The sequence below is a fragment of the Scyliorhinus torazame genome, chromosome 11 (genome assembly GCF_047496885.1).
Source record: "Scyliorhinus torazame isolate Kashiwa2021f chromosome 11, sScyTor2.1, whole genome shotgun sequence".
In the NCBI taxonomy this organism is placed as follows: Eukaryota; Metazoa; Chordata; class Chondrichthyes; order Carcharhiniformes; family Scyliorhinidae; genus Scyliorhinus; species Scyliorhinus torazame.
In genome coordinates, this window is record NC_092717.1 from 619,479 (window position 1) to 633,555 (window position 14,077).

The 14,077-nt window shown below is 47.0% G+C and overlaps 1 protein-coding gene across 1 annotated transcript in view; it reads left to right on the forward strand.

The window, feature by feature from the left end:
- Positions 1 to 14,077, forward strand: part of avl9 (AVL9 homolog (S. cerevisiase)) — a 162,671-nt gene that overhangs the window by 984 nt on the left and 147,610 nt on the right. The window contains exon 2 of the mRNA XM_072466837.1: positions 13,580 to 13,700. Coding sequence (XP_072322938.1) covers positions 13,580 to 13,700 — 121 coding nt within the window. The remainder of the gene's footprint in view (positions 1 to 13,579; positions 13,701 to 14,077) is intronic.

A 14,077-nucleotide genomic window follows, 5' to 3' on the forward strand; every position in this document is an offset into this window, starting at 1 on the left:
GGGGTTCTGGATGACCCGGGGGGGGTGGTCGTCTGGATGACCCGGGGGGGGGGTGTTCTGGATGACTCGGGGGGGGTGGGGGTCTGGATGACCCGGGGGGGTGGGGGTCTGGATGACCCAGGGGGTGGGGGTCTGGATGACCCGGGGGGGTGGGGGTCTGGATGACCCGGGGGGGTGGTGTCTGGATGACCCGGGGGGGTGGTGTCTGGATGACCCGGGGGGGGGGTCTGGATGACTTGGGTTGGGGGGGTCTGGATGACCTGTGGGGGCGTCTGGATGACCCGTGGGGGGGGGGGGGGGTTCTGGATGACCCATGGGGGAGGGGGTGTTGGATCACTCTGGGGGTGGTGCATGAGTTTTGTGGGGTTGTGAGCTTTGGGGTGCAATTGGGATGGTTGGTGCCTGGTCGGGGGACTGATTTTGATTTTATTGGTTTATTGTCAACTGCACTGAGGTACAGTGAAAAGTATTGATTTGCGTACAGTCCAGACAGATCGTTCTGAACATGTACAATACATAGGACATGCATAAATACACAATGTAAATACATAGGCACAGGCATCGGGTGAGCATACTGAGTATAGTACTACTTAGTAGAGAAGATGTGTAAAGAGATCAGTTTAGTCCATAAGAGGGTCATTCAGAAATTGCAACAGTGGGGTGGAGGCTGTGTTTGAATCTGTTAGTGCGTGTATCTCTTGCCCGATGGGGGGGGACTCAGTACCATAAGACATAGGAGCAGAATTAGGCCACTCGACCCATCAAGTCTGCTCCGCCATTCAATCATGGCTGATATTTTCTCATCCCCATTCTCCTGCCTTCTCCCCATAACCCCGATCCCCTTATTAATCAAGAACCTATCTAACTCTGTCTTAAAGACACTCAATGATTTGGCCTTCACAGCCTTCTGCGGCAAAGAGTTCTACAGATTCACCACCCTCTGGCTGAAGAAATTCCTCCTCATTTCAGTTTTAAAGGATCGACCCTTTAGTCTGAGATGGTGTTCTCTGGTTCTAGTTTTTCTTCCAAGCGAAACATCCTCTCCACGTCCACTCTATCCAGGCCTCGCAGTATCCTGTAAGTTTCAATAATATCCCCCCTCATCCTTTTAAACTCCAATGAGTACAGACCCAGACTCCTCAACCGTTCCTCATATGACAAGTTCTTCCTTCCAGGGATCATTCGTGTGAACCTCCTCTGGACCCTTTCCAAGGCCAGCGCACCCTTCCATCGATAAGGGGCCCAAAACTGCTCACAATACTCCAAATAGGGTCTGACTGTATTCTAGCCCTCTTGACATGAATGCTAACATTGTATTTGCCTTCTTAACTGCCGACTGAACATGCACATTAACCTTAAGAGAATCTTGAACAAGGACTCCCAAGTCCCTTTGTGCTTCTGATTTCCTAAGCATTTCCCATTTAGAAAATAGTCTATGCCTAAATTCTTCCTTCCAAAGTGCATAACTCACTTTTCCACATTGTATTTCATTTGCCACTTCATTGCCCAGCAATGTAGGTTATGCAGCCTCGCGGGGCCCAATATTGAGGACCATCGTGGAGGAGGTGGTGTTGTTTATCCTTACTGATTGTGGTCTACAGGTCAGGAAGGCGAGGATCCAGTTGCAGAGGCAGGAGCCAAATCCGAGGTTTTGGAGTTTTAATAATAATAATCACTTATTGTCACAAGTAGGCTTCAATTAAGTTACTGTTGAAAGCCCCTAGTTATGAGCTTGGCTGAGATTATGGTGTTGAAGGCAAAGTTGTCAATGAATAGGCGTCTAACATAGGAGTCCTTGTTGTTGAGATGTTCAGGAATGAGTGTAGGGACAGGGAGATGGCATCTGCTGCGGACCGGTTGTGGAGATATGCAAATTGCAGTGGATCAAGGTATTCTGGGAGTATGGAGTTGATGTGTCTCATGACCAACCTCTCGAAGCACTTCGTATTACGGTATTGGGGGATTCAGTTTGGGGTGTTAGATGTTTTAGTTGATATAAAGAGTCTAAAGTTCTGTTCTTTTTTCACAAACACACATTTATTTCCTTCCAACAGCCTTTGCACAAAACTCACTATACATCACCTGACAGACCACCTGAAGCCCCTTTACATAATCAGTGTCAATTAATGGATACTTAACATAAATGAGACAACTAATTGCAATGTCTCTTAACCCATTAATTAACAGTCTCCGCTTCCTTGGAGAAAAAAATAATAATTAGGTGAAAACAAAATTTCAAGAAACTCAAAAACACACATGATTCCCCCCCCCCCCCCTTTTTGTTTTGTTTGGACGAGAAAGAAAAACAAAACAGTCACAGAAACAAGCGCCCTTCATTAACAATATCCAAAAGTTTCTGTGAACTCGCCCCTCTTTTCGTAGAACAGTCTGACAGTTGATAGCTCCTGTCGACCCATTTAATTTTTGTTACTTCCCCTCTGTCCAACATCTGCTTCAAACTTGCGATGTCTAGCCGTAACTTCTTTTCATTGACACTTTTTGTTAGAGTGCACATTTTCCCACCGGGATTTATTGTCAATGTGACAGTTAATAGGTATATTACCCAAATCCCCTAATCCCAAAATTTCTGTCAATATCATACTTATATAAAAGGCCATATCCACCGCCTCTACAAGGCTTAACGTCTCAGCAGTCAAAGTGCTTTTTACCACTCTCCTTATTTTCTTTGTTTCCCACACAAGCGGGCAACATTTACCACTGTTCCCCAAAAGGAAAATTATAAAACCTGCGCTTGAAACCCATCACATAAATTTGAGTAGGACGCATCACTATAAACTATGAGTTTCAAGTGCCTAAGGTCACCTAAAACCAGGAACTTCAATACACACTCCTGCATTTTTAGTTTGGCCAACGCTTTATTTGCTCTTATTATGTCTTCCACTTTGGGATCATTCATTTTTGTACTCAACTCTAAGACATCAAAACTCACGTCCGGTCTAGTCTGTCTACCTAACCAGTTCAGTTGCCCAATTAAACTTCGCAGTTGCACTTTTTCTATCTTTGAAACCATTGCGTCTTTTTGTGAAACTCGGCCACGACTAACTGCTATTGGGCATATGCTTTCCAAATAAGATTGCTGATGTAAAGTTTGCACCTAACTTAGTCTGTCCAATTTCCAGTCCAATATATTTAAATGCACCGGAAGCCTGACTTCCAACCCAGAATTCTTTCCTTACACCAGAGATTACAATACCTTCAAAATCACTAGTCCCACCCCACAAAAATCATCGACATGCATCATAAAAATGCCAGAAAGATTTCCTTTATAGTGCCAGTAAAACATTGCAGGATCTGCTTTCAACTGGCAACAGCCTAACTTTAACAAAACTGACCTGACCGAAAAATACCAAACTCTAGATGCATCATTTAATCCATATACACATTTGTTCAATTTCCAGAGTACCCCTTCTGTGTTAGCTGCTTCTTTAGAAGGACGGAGAAAAATGTCTCTCTGGAGCTGATGCCCCTGCAAAAAGGCAGCTTTTATATCTATGTATTTACATTCCCATGCCTTTGTGGTGTTGCTCGTTTGAGCCTTAGTTTAATTGCGCTTGTTCTATCACCTTTGCTCTTGAGTCGCCAGGTATCTTTCTGATACCGCCACGTGGTTCAAGTCCGAGTAATGATCAATAATCCAACACACCGCTTAGTAAGAGTTAAATCAACGCACATTTATTATATACAGTAATCAATACTTATACATTAATTCTACTTCTAAGCTACGTCCTACAACTAACAGGCCAATACTTAACTTTGGAAATGGCCCACCAGGTCAGGGAAACGAATGGCCTTTCGTATGGGTTCTGAACCTGCGGGATTCAAAGCTGGTACAGGTCGATAGCCAGGAGCGCCTATCTCGTAGCGAACGTTGGAGTAAGACTTACGATTCTAGCAGCTGTTGTAGAAGGTCAGCAGAAGGGTCTCGAAGGGTGCGGAGAGGAGAAGAAGGGTCGATTTGAACTTGGACTCTATTCTTATAGTCCCCAGGGGCTTCCCGCCTTTCGGGACGGACCCTGTACCTGGTTCCAAGTGATTGAACTTCGTCCCAATCACTTGGTTCGATATTTTCCAATGCTGGAGTGATTCCTTGATCGATGGGCGGTTTTGGGGTAGTCATTCACCTCTCTTTGTGTAGGCTCCTGCTGGCGCCGAAAAGTCTGGGTTGGCTTTGTGTGTCTAATTTGTTGCACATTGTTCCTGGAGATTGCTAATTTATATTCAGATGGCTGGTGTGTTATGTTGATGGCTGCAGGTATCGATTCTGTCTGGCCTCCCCAGAGGAGAATACACAGTTTTACCTGCAGCTGCCTGTTTGAGTCCTGTTGGCTGATTTTCCCATCAGCCTCTTCCGTTTGCCATTTTAAATCGGGGTTTGGCCATTCTAATCGGGATATAGCCATTTTAACTGGCTACAGTGGCTAATAGAGCCAAGAAGATCTTTAAAATATCCTTTCCTGCTGTAGGTGAATCCACCCTTAAATCCCATTCTTCTAAGTTTTCTTCAAATCCCCTTGCCACAAGCCTCGCCTTTGCCTTATAAGTTCCATCCGGAAGAACCTTTTCCGTGCAAATCCATCTGTGGGATAGAGCTTTTTGTCCCCTATCCGGTACTTCCGTGTATACCCCAAATTCACTCCAACTATGCAATTCTTGCTGTTTAGCTTCTTTGATAACTTTTTCATCTAATTTATTTGAAGCCACCAAAATCTCACGTGCATGTGGGCTTCTGCTCCTATTAGTATTCGTAGCCTTACTCATGTTCTGAGATCTTGATAAACTACGTCCCCTCTCCCGCCTGGTCTCTCGTTCTGTACTGCTACTGCTTGATCTTTGCCTTCTGCTGTGGGATGTCCTTTCAATAGTTCTCGACCTTTTCCTGCGGACCTGTTCACTATCCGATGCACTATCTGAACTGGCACTGCGTTTCTGTGCCCTCCATTTTTGAACTTCGTTTTCCCAATCCATTGTCTTGACTCCTTCCCCTGAATGCTGTACATTCAACCAATGTTTATACTTTCCAGTGGTCTTCCCTGCTCTACTAATAACAGTTGCATCCTTCCATTGACTAGACCCTTCAGGCAAGTATGTCACTTTTGTACCAACCTTTGGCAGTTGCCCTTTCGGAAAAATAGCCTGTTCTAATTCATCAGAAGTGTTGTGTTCCTCCACAGAAACCCTGTCTATATCAGTTAATTGGTCCTCATAGTTCTGTAACACATGCGTACCAGATGACTGGTTCCTCGTCATGTCTGTCTGTTCTGTCTAAGTTTGAAAATTTGTAATCTGTACACATTATCCCTGATGAATGCACCCGAACAGTTTGATTACCATGTTGCAAAATAATTGTTTCGCCATCTATGCCTATGATCCTCCCTGGGCCTTTCCATTCATTAGAATTGTCTCTCTTATAGTATACCATGCCTCCTTGCTGAAAAATGGCATCTGATGGCCGTACGTTATGTCTTAAAGCTCTGCAAATTCTTTCAGAGACTACTGCTTCCAAAAAAGCTTTTCTTGTTGCGATGTAATGCATTTAAATGTTCAGCAAAACCAGAGCTAATTGTAGTCCCCTCCCAAGCTGGAGGCTGGTCATCCAAAATGGACGGAATTTTAGGATTTCTACCAAACACTAATTGATGAGGACTATCGCCCCCAACCATCTGCAATGAATTCTTTGCATGTACAGCCCATGCTAAAGCTGAATTTAGCCTGCAATTTGGTTGATCTGCCAAAATTTTCCGAAGCATGTCATCGATGACAGCATGATTTCTTTCACAGACACCATTAGTAAATGGGCTTTCTGCAGCCGCATTCATAACTCTGATGTTCACGTTTTCACACATATCCCTCCCCCATTGTCTGTAAGGAATTTTGCCGGTGGAAGCAATATGGGGGGAGCAACTAAGCTAGAGAGGGATCTAGCGGAGGGGGGTGGGGGGGGGTTAACTGGGTTGCTGCTGCTAAGGTGAAGGGGGAGCTGTTACGGGATGGGATGGTCGGGACGGGAGGGCGCTATCGGGGGGATAAGCGGGTGCGTGGGAACCGGGTGAGGAGCTGGTCTAAAAAGGGGATGGCTAGTCGACGAGGGGGGGGGGGGGGGGGGTAAAGAGCCCCCCAACCCGGTTGATCACGTGGAACGTGAGAGGGTTGAATGGGCCGATTAAGAGGGCAAGGGTACTTGCGCACCTAAAGAAGCTAAAGGCAGACGTGGTCATGCTTCAGGAGACGCACCTGAGACTGGCAGATCAGGTCAGATTAAGAAAAGGATGGGTGGGACAGGTATTCCACTCGGGCTTGGATGCGAAAAATAGAGGGGTGCCAATACTGGTGGGGAAACGGGTATTGTTTGAGGCGAAGACCATAGTGGCGGACAGTGGGGGTAGATACGTGATGGTGAGTGGCAGATTGCAAGGTGAGGCGGTGGTGCTGGTGAATGTATATGACCCGAACTGGGATGACGTGAACTTTATGAAGCGTATGTTGGGGCGCATCCCGGACCTGGAGATGGGAAAGTTGGTAATGGGGGGGGACTTCAACACGGTGCTGGACCGGTCCAGATCTAGGACCGGGAGGAGGCCGGCAGCGGCCACGGTGCTTAAGGGCTTTATGGAGCAGATGGGAGGAGTGGATCCCTGGAGATTTACTAGGCCAAGGAGTAAAGAGTTTTCCTTCTTCTCCCATGTCCACAAAGTGTACTCCCGGATAGACTTCTTTGTCCTGGGAAGGGCGCTGATCCCGAAGGTGGCAGGAATGGAGTATTCGGCTATAGCCATTTCAGATCATGCCCCACATTGGGTAGATCTGGAAGTAGGAGAGGAAAAGGAACAGCGCCCACTCTGGAGATTAGAAATGGGACTGTTGGCGGACGAGGGGGTATGTGTAAGGGTGAGGGGGTGTATTGAAAGGTACCTAGAGATTAATGATGACGGAGAGGTCTAGGTGGGAGTGGTCTGGGAGGCGCTGAAGGCGGTAGTTAGAGGGGAGCTGATCTCCATAAGGGGAAACAAGAGGGTAAAGAAAGGGAGAGATTGTTGAGGGAGATTTTGAGGGTGGATAGGCAATATGCGGAGGCTCCAGATGAAGGGCGATACAGGGAAAGACGGAGATTGCACACGGACTTTGACTTGTTGACCACGGGTAAGGCGGAGGCACAGGGAGTGCAGTATGAATATGGAGAGAAGGCGAGCCGGCTGCTGGCCCAACAACTTAGGAAGAGGGGGGCGGCGAGAGAGATCGGAGGGGTTAGAGACGAGGAGGGAAAGATGGAACGGGGAGCGGAGAGGGTGAACGGGGTGTTTAAGGTATTTTACCAGAGGCTATATAAGGCTCAACCCCCGGAAGGGAAAGAGGGAATGATGCGTTTCCTAGACCAGCTGGAGTTCCCGAAGGTTGAGGAACAGGAGATGACAGGACTGGGAGCGCAGAGTGAGGTGGAGGAGGTGGTAAAAGGAATTGGGAACATGCAGGCAGGGAAGGCCCCGGGACCGGATGGGTTCCCGGTGGAGTTCTATAGGAAATACGTGGACCTGCTGGCCCCACTTCTGACGAGAACCTTTAATGAGGCTAGGGAAAGGGGGACACTACCCCCGACGATGTCGGAGGCGACGATATCGCTGATCCTGCAAAGAGACAAAGACCCGCTGCAGTGCGGGTCATACAGGCCTATTTCCCTCTTGAACGTAGATGCCAAGCTTTTGGCCAAGGTGATGGCGACGAGGATAGAGGACTGTGTCCCTGGGGTGGTGCATGATGATCAAACGGGGTTTGTTAAAGGGAGGCAATTGAATGCTAATATACGGAGGCTGCTGGGGGTGATGATGATGCCCCCACCGGAGGGGGAGGCGGAGATGGTGGTGGCGATGGATGCAGAGAAAGCATTTGATAGAGTGGAGAGGGACTACCTGTGGGAAGTACTGAGGAAATTTGGATTTGGAGAGGGGTTCATTAGATGGGTTCAGCTCCTGTACAGGGCCCCGGTGGCAAGTGTGATTACAAATAGGCAACAATCTGACCACTTCCGACTATATAGGGGTACAAGACAGGGATGTCCCCTGTCCCCGTTACTGTTTGCGTTGGCAATTGAGCCACTGGGGCTCTAGGAAGTGGAGGGGGGGTACTTAGAGGAGGAGAAGAGCATCGGGTGTCATTATACGCGGATGATTTGTTGTTGTATGTCGCGGACCCAGTGGAGGGGATGCCTGAGATAATGCAGACACTCGGAGTTTGGAGAATTTTCAGGATATAAATTGAATATGGGGAAGAGTGAACTGTTTGTGATGCACCCCGGGGAACAGGGCAGGGGAATAGACGATTTACCGTTGAGGGTAACAAGGGATTTCCGGTATTTAGGGATCCAGGTGGCCAGGAACTGGGGAACCTTGCATAAGCTTAACTTGGCACGACTGGTAGAGCAGATGGAAGAGGACTTTAGGAGGTGGGACATGGCGCCCCTGTCATTGGCGGGCAGGGTGCAGGCGGTTAAAATGGTGGTCCTTCTGAGTTTCTTTTTGCGTTCCAGTGCCTCCCTGTACTGATTACAAAGGCCTTTTTTAAGAAGGTGGACAAGAGTATTATGAGCTTTGTGTGGGCTGGAAAGAGGGGGTTCCTGCAGCGCAGTAAGGACAGAGGGGGACTGGCACTGCCGAGTCTAAGTGATTATTATTGGGCCGCCAACGTGTCAATGATATGTAAATGGATGAGGGAAGGGGAGGGAGCGGCGTGGAAAAGACTGGAGATGGCGTCCTGTAGGAGAACTAGTCTAAAAGCACTGGCGACGGCGCCGTTACCGTTCTCCCCGAAAAAATACACCACAAACCCAGTGGTGGTGGCAACTCTGAAAATTTGGGGGCAGTGGAGACGACATAAGGGAGTGACGGGTGCCTCCGTGTGGTCCCCGATAAGGAACAACCATAGGTTCATCCCGGGAAGGATAGATGGGGGATTTAAATCTTGGCAGCGAGCAGGAATTGCGAAATTGAAGGACTTGTTCTTAGACGGGACGTTCGCGAGTCTGGGAGCACGGACAGAAAAATATGGGTTGCCACCTGGGAATGCATTTCGCTATATGCAAGTGAGGACATTTGTGAGGCAACAGGTGAGGGAATTTCCGCAGCTCCCGGCGCAAGAGATCCAGGACAGAGTGATATCGGGGGCATGGGTGGGTGATGGTAGGGTGTCAGATATATATAGGGAAATGAGAGACGAGGGGGAGACGGTGGTACAGGAGCTGAAGGGAAAATGGGACGAGGAGCTGGGGGAAGAGATTGAGGAAGGGCTGTGGGCAGATGCCCTAAGTAGGGTAAACTCTTCGTCCTCGTGTGCCAGGCTCAGCCTGATACAATTCAAGGTTCTACACAGGGCGCATATGACTGGAGCAAGGCTGAGTAGATTTTTTGGAGTGGAGGATAGGTGCGGGAGATGCGCGGGAAGCCCGGCGAACCACGCCCACATGTTTTGGTCATGTATTGCATGGGTTCTGGGTGGGTGTGGCAAAAGTGATTTCAAAGGTGGTGGGGGTCCGGGTCGAACCAGGCTGGGGGTTGGCTATATTTGGGGTTGCAGATGAGCCGGGAGTGCAGGAGGCGAGAGAGGCCGATGTTTTGGCCTTTGCGTCCCGAGTAGCCCGGCGAAGGATTTTACTTATGTGGAACGAAGCTAAGCCCCCGGGTGTGGAGGCCTGGATCAATGACATGGCAGGGTTCATAAAAGTGGAGCGGATAAAGTACGCACTAAGAGGTTCGGCTCAAGGGTTCACCAGGCGGTGGCAACCGTTCCTCGACTATCTCGCAGATCGATAAGGGAAAATAGGAAAGGTAGCAGCAGCAACCCGGGGGGGGGCTCATTTGGGGCCTCAGGGGTTTTATGTGTGTGTTTATATATTAGTTATTTATATTAGATGTTACGAAGTTACTTTTTCTGTTGTTTCTTATTTTGTTGTTGGCAGTTGCCGTTAGTCACTGTTTGATCGTAAAACTTCAATAAAATATATTTAATTAAAAAAAAAGAAATAGGAAAGGAGCAGTCACCTTGTTAGGAGTTTTCTATAGGCCTCCCAATAGTAGCAGAGATGTGGAGGAACAGATTGGGAAACAGATTTTGGAAAGGTGCAGAAGTCACAGGGTAGTAGTCATGGGTGACTTCAACTTCCCAAACATTGAGTAGAAACTCTTTAGATCAAATAGTTTGGATGGGGTGGTATTTGTGCAGTGTGTATAGGAAGCTTTTCTAACACAGTATGTAGATTGTCCGACCAGAGGAGAGGCCATATTGGATTTGGTACTTGGTAATGAACCAGGGCAAGTGATAGATTTGTTAGTGGGGGAGCATTTTGGAGATAGTGACCACAATTCTGTGACTTTCACTTTAGTAATGGAGAGGGATAGGTGCGTGCAACAGGGCAAGGTTTACAATTGGGGGAAGGGTAAATACGATGTTGTCAGACAAGAATTGAAGTGCATAAGTTGGGAACATAGGCTGTCAGGGAAGGACACAAGTGAAATGTGGAACTTGTTCAAGGAACAGGTACTACGTGTCCTTGATATGTATGTCCCTGTCAGGCAGGGAAGAGATGGTCGAGTGAGGGAACCATGGTTGACAAGAGAGGTTGAATGTCTTGTTAAGAGGAAAAAGGAGACTTATGTAAGGCTTAGAAAACAAGGCTCAGACAGGGCGCTGGAGGGATACAAGATAGCCAGGAGGGAACTGAGGAAAGGGATTAGGAGAGCTAAGAGAGGGCATGAACAATCTTTGGCGGGTAGGATCAAGGAAAACCCCAAGGCTTTTTACACAAATGTGAGAAATATGAGAATGACTAGAGGGAGGGTAGGTCCGATCAAGGACAGTAGCGGGAGATTGTGTATTGAGTCTGAAGAGATAGGAGAGGTCTTGAACGAGTACTTTTCTTCTGTATTTACAAATGAGAGGGGTGATATTGTTGGAAAGGACAGTGTGAAACAGATTGGTAAGCTCGAGGAAATACTTGTTAGGAAGGAAGATGTGTTGGGAATTTTGAAAAACTTGAGGATAGACAAGTCCCCCGGGCCTGACGGGATATATCCAAGGATTCTATGGGAAGCAAGAGATGAAATTGCAGAGCCGTTGGCAATGATCTTTTCGTCCTCACTGTCAACAGGGGTGGTACCAGGGGATTGGAGAGTGGCGAATGTCATGCCCCTGTTCAAAAAAGAGACTAGGGATAACCCTGGGAATTACAGGCCAGTTAGTCTTACTTCGGTGGTAGGCAAAGTAATGGAAAGGGTACTGAAGGATAAGATTTCTGAGCATCTGGAAAGACATTGCTTGATTAGGGATAGTCAGCATGGTTTGTGAGGGGTAGGTCTTGCCTTACAAGTCTTATTGAATTCTTTGAGGAGGTGACCAAGCATGTGGATGAAGGTAAAGCAGTGGATGTAGTGTACATGGATTTTAGTAAGGCATTTGATAAGGTTCCCCATTGTAGGCTTATGCAGAAAGTAAGGAGGCATGGGATAGTGGAAAATTTGGCCAGTTGGATAACGAACTGGCTAACCGATAGAAGTCAGAGAGTGATGGTGGATGGCAAATATTCAGCCTGGAGCCCAGTTACCAGTGGTGTACCGCAGGGATCAGTTCTGGGTCCTCTGCTGTTTGAGATTTTCATTAATGACTTGGATGAGGGAGTTGAAAGGTGGGTCAGTAAATTTGCAGACGATACGAAGATTGGTTGAGTTGTGGATAGTGAGGAGGGCGGTTGTCGGCTGCAAAGAGACATAGATAGGATGCAGAGCTGGGCTGAGAAGTGGCAGATGGAGTTTAACCCTGAAAAGTGTGAGGTTGTCCATTTTGAAAGGACAAATATGAATGCGGAATACAGGGTGAACGGTAGAGTTCTTGGCAATGTAAGGAGCAGAGAGATCTTGGGGTCTATGTTCATACATCTTTGAAAGTTGCCACTCAAGTGGATAGAGCTGTGAAGAAGGCCTATGGTGTGCTCGCGTTTATTAACAGAGGGATTGAATTTAAGAGCCGTGAGGTGATGATGCAGCTGTACAAAACTTTGGTAATGCCACATTTGGAGTACTGTGTACAGTTCTGGTCGCCTAATTTTAGAAAGGATGTGGAAGCTTTGGAAACGGTGCAAAGGAGATTTACCAGGATGTTGCCTGGAATGGAGAGTAGGTCTTATGAGGAAAGGTTGAGGGTGCTAGGCCTTTTCTCAGTAGAACGAAGAAGGATGAGGGGCGACTTGATAGAGGTTTATAAGATGATCAGGGGAATAGATAGAGTAGACAGTCAGAGACTTTTTCCCCAGGTGGAACAAACCATTACAAGGGGACATAAATTTAAGGTGAATGGTGGAAGATATAGGGGGGATGTCAGAGGTAGGATCTTTACCCAGAGAGTAGTGGGGGCATGGAATGCACTGCCTGTAGAAGTAGTTGAGTCCGAAACATTAGGGACCTTCAAGCAGCTATTGGATAGGTACATGGATTCCAGTAGAATGATATAGTGTAGATTCATTTGTTCTTAAGGGCAGTACGGTAGCATTGTGGATAGCACAATTGCTTCACAGCTCCAGGGTCCCAGGTTCGATTCCGGCTTGAGTCACTGTCTGTGCGGAGTCTGCACATCCTCCCCGTGTGTGCGTGGGTTTCCTCCGGGTACTCTGGTTTCCTCCCACAGTCCACAGATGTGCAGGTTAGGTGGATTGGCCATGATAAATTGCCCTTCGTGTTGGGTGGCGGTGTTGACCTTGGGAGGGTGCTCTTTCCAAGATCCGGTGCAGACTCAGTGGGCCGAATGGCCTCCTGCACTGTAAATTCTATGATAATCTATGATTAATCTAGGACAAAGGTTCGGCACAACATTGTGGGCCGAAGGGCCTGTTCTGTGCTGTATTTTTCTATGTTCTATTAAGGACAAATGAGTGATCATAGATAAAGTCATGGAAAATGGACAGGGACTGGAGTTGGAGCACATGCTAAATTTCTGCGTGGCAATAGGGGGGTTATTTGATTTTGACAAGTTTGGAGATGTGCAAAAGTATAAATATATTTATTTCAAGGATGTGGACGTCGCTGTTAAGGCCAGCATTTATTGCCTATCCCTGACTGCCCTTCAGAAGGTGGTGGTGAGTTGCCTTCTTGAACTGCTGCAGTCCCTGAGGTGTAGTTATAGGTACAGCCACAGTGCTGTTAGGAGTTCCAGGACTTTGACTCAGCAACGGTGAAGGAAAGGCGAAGTATTTCCAAGTCAGGGTGGTGACGGACTTGGAAGGGAAGCATCAGGTGGTGGCATTCCTAAGTATTTGCCACCCTTGTCCTTTAAGATGGTCATGGCCATGGATTTGGAAGGTGCTGTCTAAGGAACCGTGGCGAGGTCCTGCAGTGGATCTTGTAGATGGATAAAAGAGTCCCTGAAATATTTCTTTGTCTTTTTCTGTTTTCAAAATTCTTTTTTGATTTCCTCTTTCCAGTCATTGTGTTTTCTTCACTAGCTGGCATTATGTAGACTATTCATTGAACTTTTTGTTGTGGGCCATTATATGTGGACTCATCCTCTCTATTCTGGAACAATACAGGTTGAATTTTCATATCCACCGTTGGTTCCAGAAGAAGGACATGATGGTCACAGCTTGCCTGAGGAGTGGAAATACCTGCCATTTCTGGCCCTGCCTGATGGTGCACACAACTACCTGGAAGGTAAGATAGATGAAGAAATATTCTTTTCTAATTACTAAAGGAAAATAACTTTATCAATTAGTTAACCCTCCTACCTGGTCATGTTTACAAATCATACTACAGGACCTGGAATCATTATACTGCAAACATTCCAATGTCATATTCTTTGCTCGGATGGATGATTTTTGAGAAGAATTTGAGTCTCCCACTGTGCTGGCTGCATTCGTCCCACAACACCAGAAAAACAAAACAACTCCTCATGTTCATCTCATTGTGAATGTGGATTTTGCTATGTATATAATTGTTACCATGTTTTTGTGCATTAGAGCAAGTATATTAAATAATCATTGTACGTGCTGTACTTTGAGGTCATTTTAGGGATATAACCATGTTCTATG